This window comes from Palaemon carinicauda, chromosome 14, assembly GCF_036898095.1.
Source record: "Palaemon carinicauda isolate YSFRI2023 chromosome 14, ASM3689809v2, whole genome shotgun sequence".
In the NCBI taxonomy this organism is placed as follows: domain Eukaryota; kingdom Metazoa; phylum Arthropoda; class Malacostraca; order Decapoda; family Palaemonidae; genus Palaemon; species Palaemon carinicauda.
The window spans coordinates 18,908,736-18,920,906 of NC_090738.1; the positions used below are offsets into that span (position 1 = coordinate 18,908,736).

Sequence of the window (12,171 nt, forward strand, 5' to 3'; positions counted from 1 at the left end):
TTTATTTTTTACTACTTGTTATAACAACCACTCATCTACTTTAATCCCAAATGGAAAAAGTTTGATTCCTCTCAAAGGTTGATGCACTTTTCATGTATTATTTCTTTTAAGTTTAAGTTATTACACTCCCAAGGAGAAGTTAATTCTATGTTAAGGGATATTTAAGATTTATATTTTGATATACATACGAATATATATATATATATATATATATATATATATATATATATATATATATACATGTATATATATGATAAAAATATATACAAAGATATATGTATATATATATAATTATATCATATATATATATACATGTTTATATATATAAATATATATATATATATATATATATATATATATATATATATATATATATATACTCTATTATTTGATATGATTAAACAAGGTCTGTTGTTCCTTGATTATACCTTATCATTCCTGAATTCCATCGAAGCTGCTGACAACCTTCTCCTTTTTGCTGGATCAAGGCGTAAGATTCCCGTCCCAGGTCCTGCAGGACTCGAACCTCTTCCCCCTCCTTCATACATCCCGGCTGCTTGTTGTTGTTGTTGTTGTTGTTGTTGGTGCTGCCGCTGATCCTGGAAATTCATGCAGTATACACACGCACATGCGAACATATATATATATATATATATATATATATATATATATATTTATATATTTATTAATAAATATATAATATATATATATATTTATATATAGATAAATAAATATATATATATATATATATATATATATATATATATATATATATTTATATATACATATAAACATATATATATATATATATATATATATATATATATATATATATATTTCTTTCCTATTGTTATTCCTATATCAAGGGGTTGCTTGCTTGATGTGATAGCATCTGGTATAGTATATAATTTGGCTGAGGATTTTTACGATCGCATGCCTTTGCAGTCATCAAACATAGTTATTGGGGATGGACCTAGTCTTTTACTGAATAGGGCAACGGTAAGGCAGCAGTTTCCGCAGTTATAGGCAGTGGGCCTAGGCATTTACCTAAAAGCAAGACTTCAAGGCAGCTACTCTCCTTTTGGTCACTTTCTACGACAACACAGGACATATGGTGGTAGTATTCTTACACCCTAACCACGGGGCATTGAAATTTTTCTAAACATTCCAATAATGGAGAATTCCAATGATTCCATACAAAAAATGTATACTGTATACACATATATAAACATAATGTATATAGATTTTTATATAAATAATCTATATACAGTGTATATATATATATATATATATATATATATATATATATACATGAATTAAGAGAGAGAGAGAGAGAGAGCTATTTTCGGCTTCTCATGTATAATATCCCCCAGGGTAAGGGGGACCTGGGCTCTAGTATTGTCATCTACTATATATATATATATATATATATATATATATATATATATATATATATATATATATATATACATATAAATGTATATTTACACATATATACAGTATTTCTACTTGTATAGCACTATAGGGTACACTACCCATAAATTTTATAATTGTAGTAGACTACACTACCTATACCCTTTTTTCACTATTAATTTTGCTGATCGTGTAGAAGTCATTATCACGAGAGAATTTTCAATAACTTTCAAGTTATGCTCATTTTCAATTTCTTAACATAATCAATTTTCTTTGAAAGAGTGATTCCAGAAAAGAAAACCTGTTACTGCCACATTTATCCTTTAAATGCTGAATAAGTTGAAAAATGACAGTTTTTACCTTACATTGATCCCTCATGAGACCAGTCACGCCCATGACGGGACTTCGAGCCCTAGGACTTGCTCGGTTGGTATCATCTTTGTCACCTGCCGCATCACTCATGACCTCCTCCTTTCGTGTTTTATTTGCTTATTTATTCTGATGAGTTCTGGAACTAAAAAATCGATTTAATTGTTTCCAAAGATTAAAAGTCTCGTTTATCTGTTTCCTGTAATTAAAAGATTAATTCAGTTATTTTCCTGGAATTATAAGGCTGATTTTGTTGTTTCCTTGAATTAGGAGGTTGAATCAGTTGGTTCCTGATTAAATCAGTAGATACCTGGAGTTATAAGATTGATTGAGTTATTTTCTGAAACTGGGAGATTGACTCTGTTATTTCTAGGAATTAATAGATTGGTTCCGTTTCTAGACATTTCATATCCCCTTCAACGTAAGTTAATATTCGTCAATGCAAAGTGTCCATGACATTTTTCATGAATATAACTGCTTAATATAATGACCATATTAATCTTTTCCAGTTATCACAGTTCTATCTACTTAAATTTTCTTTTGTATCAAATTGAACATCAACATGAGAGAGGATCATATCTTAATGAGATGAAATACTGTATGGTGAGACAGACATGGTACAATGTAATCTTAAAAACATGATAGGCTGGTACCCACGCTACTGTTAGTAATATGTCAGATCAGGTTTGGTTAGGTCATTCATGTCATCTGGATTACCTTAAATTGTAATTCTTATATAGCTATGAAAAGTTAGTAGGCTGGCCAGGGCATCAGCCACCCGTTGAGATACTACCACTAGAGAGTTATGGGGTCTTTTGACTGGCCAGAGAGTACTACATTGGATCCTTCTCTCTGGTTACGGTTCATTTTCCATTTGCCTACATATTCACACACCGAATAGTCTGGCCTATTCGTTACATATTCTCCTCTGTCCTCATACACCTGACAACACTGAGATTACCAAACAATTCTTCTTACTGCACTGTAATTGTTCAGTGGCCACTTTCCTCTTTGTAAGGGTAGAAGAGACTCTTTAGCTGTGGTAAGCAGCTCTTCTGGGAGAAGGACACTCCAAAATCAAACCATTGTTCTCTATTCTTGGGTAGTGCCTTAGTCTCTGTACCATGGTCTTCCACTGCCTTGGGTTAGAGTTCTCTTGCTTGAGGGTACACTCGGGCACACTGTTCTATCTTATATCTTATTTCTCTTCCACTTGCTTTGTTAAAGTTTTTATAGTTTATAAAGTGATATTTATTTTAATGTTGTTGCTCGTCTTGAAATATTTTATTTTTCCTTGTTTCCTTTCCTCACTGGGCTAGTTTCCCTGTTGGAGCCCCTGGGCTTATAGCATCCTGCTTTTCCAACTAGGTTTGTAGCTTGGCGAGTAATGATAATGATGATAAGCTACAATCCCAGTTGGAAAAGCAGGGTATTATTAGCCCAAGAGCTCCAACAGGAGAAGATAGCTCAGTGAGGAAAGGAAATAAGGAAATAGACAATATATGAGAAGTAATGAATAAATACATTATGATGAGAGACTCATGTCAGCCTGTTCAACACTAAAAACATTCAGTGCAACTTTGAACTTCTGAAGTTCCACAGATTCAACTAGCAGATTGGGAAGATCATTCCACAATCTGTTTCACAGCTGGAATAAAAAAATCAAGAATACTGTGCAGTGTAGTTTAGTTTTATGAGGGAAAAGGAAAGACTGTTAGAATTAACTGCATACCTAATGCTACGTACAGGATGGTACAGCCGGGGAAGATCTGAAATGCAAAGGATGGTCAGAATTATGAAAAATCCTGTGCAACGTTCATTAAAAACTATCTTAACGATGTTTCTATAGATTAATATCCAGATCAGGAATAAGAATTTTGATAGACCACAGGTTTTTGTCCAACAAATTAAGATGATATTCAGCAGCTGAAGACCAGACAGGAGAGAAATACTCAAAACAAGGTCGAATGAAAGGATTAAATTATTTCTTGAGAATAGATTGATCACCGAAAATCTTTAAAGACTTTCGTAATAAGCCATTTTTTGTGCAATTGAAGAAGAAAATGACCGAATGTGCACTCTAAAGTAAATTAGCAATTAAGAATCACATCTAAAATGTTAAAGTAATTGTATATCGTTATATAAACATTATCAATATAGAGATCTGGATGTTGAGGAGTCATTGTTTCTAACCTACTTACAATCATACTTTGAGTTTTGTTAGGATTCAACAAAATTTGCACCATGCACTAATTTTAGCTAGATCTCTATTAAGGGATTTAGCAACCCCAGATGGAATTGAGACAAAGAGAGTAGCATCATCTGCATATGCAACAAACTTGTTTTCTAGATCAAACCACATGTCATTTGTATATAGTATGAAAAGTAATGGGCCTAGAGCTCTACCCTGCGGCACACCAGATATCATATTCTTGTACTCACTATGGTTCCCATCAACACCAAATCTTTGTTATCTATTACTTAAAAATTAAACAATGATGCTAGGAAAAGACTCACCTACTCCCAACTGTATGAGCTTGAAAACAAGAGCCTAATGATTAACACGGACAAAGGCAGCACTAAATTTGAGGCCAACCATACACAATTCCTGACAATCAAGGGATTTCTGTACATCACCGGAAATTGTGAGAAGGACTTTGCAATAGCAAATATATAGTAAAGTTCGTGATCTAGGCGTATCTCTGGACTGTAACTTAGTCTAGAGCCTTTAAATATGCGGCCCCGAGACTATACAATATATTAAGGCTTTTAAGAGGAAACTGAAGACTCTTTTGTTCTCTGAATGCTTCGATAGTGACGATTTAACAATAAACGAGCAATATGCGGTGGGAAATGTTAAATGCTTTTGAACGAACATGATAATTTGACAGTGGAGGTTCTGTAGAGAGTAGGGTTCCCCTGCTTTATAGAATAAGAAAAAACAGCCCTTGAATGGAAAAAAATGAATTGTAAACTAGGGAATAAGTTATTATCTTCAGGAAACCTATTTATGCTTTTGCTAGAAGACTCAAAAACTTTAAAGAATATAGGAGTTATGAAAATTGAGCAGTAATCAGCAGCGCTAGAGCTACCACAAACACATTTATCTAGAGGAGTAATATTACCAATTCTCCAACAAGTGAAAAAAAAAAATTTGGTAACTTGCGGAAAATAACACTACACTTAGGAGCCAAGAAATCAGTGGGTTTTATATATGTATAGATATACAGTATATTTATATATATATATATATCTACATATATATGTATATATATATATATATATATATATACTGTGTGTATATATATATATATATATATATATATATATATATATATATATACTGTATATATATAAACAGGAAATATACCATTTGGATCTACACCACCATGAAATTAAGGACAGGTCTATCAGGAGTGTTTTAATTTCTTAGGACTAATTAGTTTAGCCTCTGGAAAACATGAATGAAGAAGGTCGAGTTTCTCATTACTCTCCTTACTGCCAAACACAGTCAAAAGGGATGCCTTTTGCTTTGGACAGTTAGTAACAGAGCCATCTGATTTAAGTAAAGGCGAAACTGTTGAATCCGCAGCAAAGAGTGAAGATTTAGAAGTATCCTGCCACTTATGTTCCTGGGTTGTACCAGAATGCACTTTTTCTATGGTCAAATTGTATTCCTTTTCAGTTTAGGTATAAACTTTCTGAACAACAGCTCTTAGCCGAGTATAGTTTTTTTCTAAGTCAAATCGATCTGTCACCCTTCCAAAGATGATAGGCCTCCTGTTTCTTTAAATAAACGTGTCTACAATCATCATTGTATCAGAGATTTTCCTTCATTCAGTATTTTAACTCTCGAGAAGGGATACGCCTATTATTATTATTATTATTATTATTATTATTATTATTATTATTAGCCAAGCTACAACCCTAGTTGGAAAAGCAAGATGCTATAAGCCATGGGGCTCCAATAGGGAAAAATATCCCAGTGAGGAAAGGAAATAAGAAAATTAATAAATGATGAGAATAAATTAACAATAAATCATTCTAAAAACCGTAACAACGTCAAAAGAGATATGTCCTATATAAACTATTAACATCGTCCAAAACAGATATGTCATATATAAACTATAAAAAGAATCATGTCAGCCTGGTCAACATAAAAACATTTGCTCCAACTTTGAACTTTTGAAATTCTACTGATTCAACTACCCGATTAGGAAGATCATTCCACAACTTGGTAACAGCTGGAATAAAACTTCTAGAATACTGGGTAGTATTGAGCCTCATGATGGAGAAGGCCTGGATATTAGAATTAACTGCATACCTAGTATTACGAACAGGATAGAATTGTCCAGGGAGATCTGAATGTAAAGGATGGTCAGTTATGAAAAATCAAATATGCAGACCAAATTGGGAGTTCCTTCCTGTTCTTCAGCTCTGCGGGACAGTTAAAATGTACTCAATTTTATATGATTAGGGTTTTGATAGTATTTTCCAGTCAGTGTTCGGTTTAATTACTCGCTTCTCATATTTTCCAAAGATGGGAGGGTGTTAACCGCCAAACAGAAGCAACAATATGCATTGCACCGTACATTGGGAAGGTAATACTAAAGGTTTTATGAGGAGTCCTTTTATCTCAGTTTCATTAGCTTTCTCTTATACTTTTCACGTCTTCCCTCTGTTAGTGGCATCTAGTAACTTAATCAGCTTTCATCTGCTTCAAATTTAGTCTCATTTAAATGCGAGTCCTTAACCTTTCTTTGCTAACCCTGCAAGATTTTAGATTATGAGCGCATTGGTCTAGTTAAACTATCTATATAAAACTCGCTCAGTGTAGGGCTTGTATAGGCAAAAAATTAAAGTGATTATTCTTGTGAAAATACCTTAGTACAATAAAAATTATAATGATTGTGAGTAATGTTACTTCCCATGTACGTTTTGTGTTTAACACTGTTGAACACACGTTTATTTTTCCGTCTTTAATCTTAAAGATAATAATCTTAGATAGATTAGATAATCTGGTTAAAGTTAGTTGTCTTCAAAGGTAATAATTTTGACGTCAGTTTGTAGCTTATGATTTATACGTTAACAAAGTATATGAAAAACAATAATGAAGAAATCAAAATAACCAAAGCAAGATAATTTTTTCCCCATTTAAATGTTTAGTCTACTTCTTTGTTCCTTTGCTTTTTATTTTAGTGACTCCTCCTCTCGTCCTGCTTTACAGAAAAAAGCATCGTTGAGCCACGGGACCCATGAGATTTGTTAGTAATTTACAGTCGTAGGTATTTAGGGAATCATACTGCCTATTCTGTACCAATTAACAAATCAACAAGATCATACTACTCACAAAACTAGAAACTCTTCAACTTATTGAATTACTTTTAAATCATCAACCCCAATGGTAAGTGGGAGCTTGTACCATCCTGGGGCTGTATATCTGAAAGCGATAGAACCCCAAAGTCGAGGTGCATATTGGCTCCGATAACTTGAAGCAGTCTGTAACTTCTCGTATCCACAAGATGTTTTGGCTGTATGAGGTGAAGCAAATCTCTTGAATATTTCCTTTTATTTCATTTCCCTGTTGGAACCCTTGGGCTTATAGCATCTTGCTTTTCCAATTAGGGTTATAGATTAGCTAGTAATGATAGTAAAAATAATTTCCATTTATATTAAGTAGGTGAGTCATTGCGTGTATTTTAGAAATTATTCTGGCTTCAATGGGCTGCCAGTGTAGTTCAATCTGTACATGAATAGTTATTTATCAGGTTGCAACTCCCCTAATTAATCTTGCTTCTCGGTTTATTATATTATGCACCATTTTAAGTTAATTTTGGATAAACTTTCGTGCTTACTTTGTCAATGCAATTCCGCCTCTTGGTTTAAGAGATTTCAATCGAATTGTTTACAAAGGTAGACCTCCATACATGAAGGAGTGCAGGCAGGTAGGTCATAAGTGCTAATCAGTATGGACGTCATTAAATATCATGCTTACTTTACCAACACAACTCCAACAGGTTTAAAGAAATATTACTCGCCTTGGGACACGGGTAGATCTGTTTAGATACTACCGCTAGAGAGTTTTTGGGTCCTTTGACTGGCCAGATTGTAATACATTGGATCCCTCTCTGATTACTGCCCTTTTTTTCTTTGCCTACACATACACCGAATAGTCTGGCCTATTCTTTGCATATTCATCTTTTTCCTTGCATACCAAACAACACTAAGATAACCAAAAAATTATTCTTCACTCAAGGGGCTAACTACTGTACTGTAATTGTTCAGTGGCTACTTTCCACTTTGCAAGGGTAGAAGGGACTTTAGCCATGGTAAGCAGCTCTTCTGGGAGAAGGACATCCAAAATAAAACCATTTGTTCGTTAGTCTTGGGTAGTGCCTTATTATTATTATTATTATTATTATTATTATTATTATTATTATTATTATTATTATTATTATTATTAGCCAAGCTACAACCCTAGTCGGAAAAGCAGCGGGCTATAAGCCCAGGGGCTCCAACAGGGAAAATAGCCCAGTGAGGAAAGGAAATCTGGAAATAAATAAACAAAAGAGAAGTAATTCGCAATTGAAATAAAATGTTTTAAGAATAGTAACAATATTAAAATAGATCCTTCATATATAAACTATAAAAACTTAGAAAAAACAAGAGGAAAAGAAATAAGAGAGAATAGTGTGCCCGAGTGTACCCTCAACCAAAAGAATTCTACCCCAAGACAGTGCAAGACCATGGTGCAGAGTCTATGGCACTACCCACGACTAGAGAACAACGGTTTGATGTTGGACTGTCCCTCTCCTAGAAGAGCTGCTTACCATAGCTAAAGTCTATTCTACCCTCACCAAGAGGAAAGTAGCCCGTGAAGAATTGCAGTGCAGTAGTTAACCCCTTGAGCGAAGAAGATTTGTACCATGGTCTTTTACTGTCTTGGGTTAGAGTTCTCTTGTTTGAGAGTACACTGACACACTATTCCATGTTTCCTTTCGGTAATTAGGCTATTTTCCAACTAGGATTATAGATTAGCTAGTCATAATAATGATGCCCATATGTGCATAGAGATTTGGTCTGTTCGTTAATCCATATCTGTCCCTGAGTATATTTGTCACGTTCAGGTAATCCTTGTAACTCATTATTATTATTATTATTATTATTATTATTATTATTATTATTATTATTATTATTATTATCTAAACTACAACTTATTTGGAAAAGCAAGATGCTATAGGCCAAGGGCTCCAACAAGGAAAAATAGCCCAGTGAGGAAAGTAAACAAGTAAATAAATAAACAGTATAAGAAGTAATGAACAATTAAAATAAAATATTTAAAAAACAATAACAATAATAAAACATTTCATATATAAACTATAAAAAGCCTTATGTCAGCCTGTTCAACATAAAAACATTTGCTGCAAGTTTTAATTTTTGAAGTTCCACTGATTCGACTACCCGATTAGTATCATTCCATAACTTGGTCACAGCTGTATTGTTTGCTTCATGCCTCCTAATTCAGTTCTTAATTAATGATAATAAGTAAATTTTGAATTTAGTTGCTTGCCTAAGTTTGAGTTTGTGGATGAGTGAAAAAAAGTCTTCCTGCATCCATATATTAGTTTTATTTTATATCAGTGCTTAACACAACATAGTAACTACGATTCTATGAATAATTTTGTTCACCCTCCTACGCATGCATTGTTCACCATTCCCCCCCCCTCTCTCTCTCTCTCTCTCTCTCTCTCTCTCTCTCTCTCTCTCTCTCTCTCTCTCTGTGTTCCTACGCTCAAGCGCTTTGGAAATTTAAGTTCTTCCCTGTCAAAAATTATTGAATTCGCTTCATGCTATATATCAGTAACCTACCATAGTCACTACGTATGCCTCATCAGGATCATATGTATGCCCCTGTTAAAATAAACAACTGGGGTATTGCTAGTTAGAGATTCAAGAGGGAAAGAAGTATAAGAAAGGACGTACCATGATATCCAAGGAGCGGAATGAAGAGTTGAAACAGGATGTGCATTGTGGGTCGACGTGCTGCGAATGAGATACTACAATTTTGAAGCTTTTTCTGTGGGTTTGGTTTATCCAAGAATCGGTAGTGAAATAACGTACGTAATTATTCAGATATTAGCAATCGTAAAATCTATGAATACTACTAAAAAAATGACAGCTCCAGTGGCATCTATGTTGTAAAGCGAGGAAAATTTCAATCAATCAGTTTGTCAATGAATAAGGTTTGAAATGTTTTCAAGAGGCCAAAAAAGGAAATTTCAAGAAATCTGAATCATTGAACGAGATGTCTTTTGAAAATTAATTTTACTGGTGTTACTTATGGCGCGATTGTGAAGAAAGAACGAAGTCTATGGTCATAATTACTCTATGTGATATTTCACACGAGATAACAGTGAACGTTTTTTAAAAATGAAGGTAAATGAATAAATATGTAAATTTGAACTACTACAATAGAAAATACAACGATATGCCTTAAAAATATCTTCACCTCATTGGATATAGAATCTTTCTTCTTAAAGAAGAAAAGTAAATAAATCTTACACAATTGATTTTGCGGTTTGTCCAATAAAATGGAAATTACTCACCTAATTCTTCAGTTACTATAAAGTGTAGCTAGCAGTTGTTTATAAATGCCCCTGCATTATAACGAGATTTTCGAAGATGCGATTGTCATTCAAGATCTAAATATACAAAACCTGTCAAAGGTAGAGTATTATAGCAGCGGGTGTCTGGAGTGCAAATTCCGTAGGTTTTTCCGACTTCAGCCTTCAAGTAGGGTTTAACGCAGGGTGGGGCGCGAACTGGCTTATAGTTATATGTTTTCAGTACCAGAAATGTGTGTTCGTTCGTGGCATTTGTCAGTCGTTTATACTTCTCTCCTCTAGTGGGCGGAGCTAAACTAATGGTAGGATCGGAAACGTTTGGTATAATTATTCAATTACTTTTACATACATTTTATTTCATTTTCTTCCAGCTCTAGATTTTTGTGGCTGTTTCCATGATCCATCAATTGTATAAGAAATGATTGCGTCTTCACCTATTGTGGTGAGCAAGCACACGGATGGTTTCCATTTCTCTTTCAGGTGTTTTTATTTTTTCTAATATATTATCTCAACTTTTCATTCTTTGACCTCAAGATTATTTTCTGGTTCCCAAATTCTAGAGTCTTACACACGATTGTGATATGAGAGAAAAGCCTGTATCCACCCGTAGAAAGAAATTTGTTAGTACCATTATTATTATTATTATTATTCCTTTCATAATTATTATAACAGAGATATATTGTGATGATTTGCATATAAAGAGAGAGAGAGAGAGAGAGAGAGAGAGAGAGAGAGAGAGAGAGAGAGAGAGAGAGAGAGAGAGAGTGTGTGTGCGCGCTAACTGATAAGCGCAGCAGGATTTTGTGGAGTCATGAGTGAAATACACGAAGGACGTGTTGAGCTAATTATCCATGTTGGAAGTAATGTGGGGATAGCAAGTGCAATTACTTAAAAGAGAAACTTTGAACTCTGTACAAATCATATATTTACGTAGTACATGTGATATGAGGAGAAGTGATAAAGGCGTTGGGTATGAGGTTTGTAAAAAGGTGCTGCATAAATGTTTCCGTATGTGAAAGGGTACATCAGTGGATATAGAGATGGTTCAGACATGTGGAAGGAATAGAGAATCGAGAGAATAGAGGAAAACCCAGGAGATCTTTCAAATGTGGTCCAATGCGCTGTAGATGAATTTTCTGCATGGGTATAGGATGTGGTAAAAGCTAAGGATTATTCCACAATTCAGTAGTGAAAGTACAAAGGTGGCAGTGATCATTGTCTTTTCTATTTTAGGAACCCATCCCCTGTTCAGGGAAACGACATGATTTCGAATATATACATACATATATATATATATATATATATATATATATATATGTATGTATGTATGTAGATGTATATATATATATATATATATATATATATATATACTGTATATATATATATATATATATATATATATATATATATATATATACTTTATATAAATAATATATATATATATATATATATATATGTAATATATATATATAATATATATGCATATATTTTTATATTTGTAAATATATATGTTTACCTATATATATATATATGTATGTAGATGTATGTATATATATATATATATATATATATATATATATATATATATATATATATATATAAACTGCATATATGTATATTCATGTATATACATTTATATATATGTATATATATACATATATATATGTGTATATATATATACATATATATATATATATATATATATACATATATATATATATATATGTGTGTGTGTATATATATATATATATATATATATATATAT

At 33.0% G+C, this 12,171-nt stretch overlaps 1 protein-coding gene across 1 annotated transcript in view; it reads right to left on the minus strand.

The window, feature by feature from the left end:
* LOC137652698 (transmembrane channel-like protein) overlaps positions 1–1,875 on the minus strand; it is a 47,103-nt gene extending 45,228 nt beyond the window's left edge. Inside the window, 2 exon segments of the mRNA XM_068386101.1 lie at positions 429–587; positions 1,774–1,875. Of these exon segments, the coding sequence (XP_068242202.1) occupies positions 429–587; positions 1,774–1,875 (261 nt within the window).
* Positions 1,876–12,171: the final 10,296 nt, after the last annotated feature.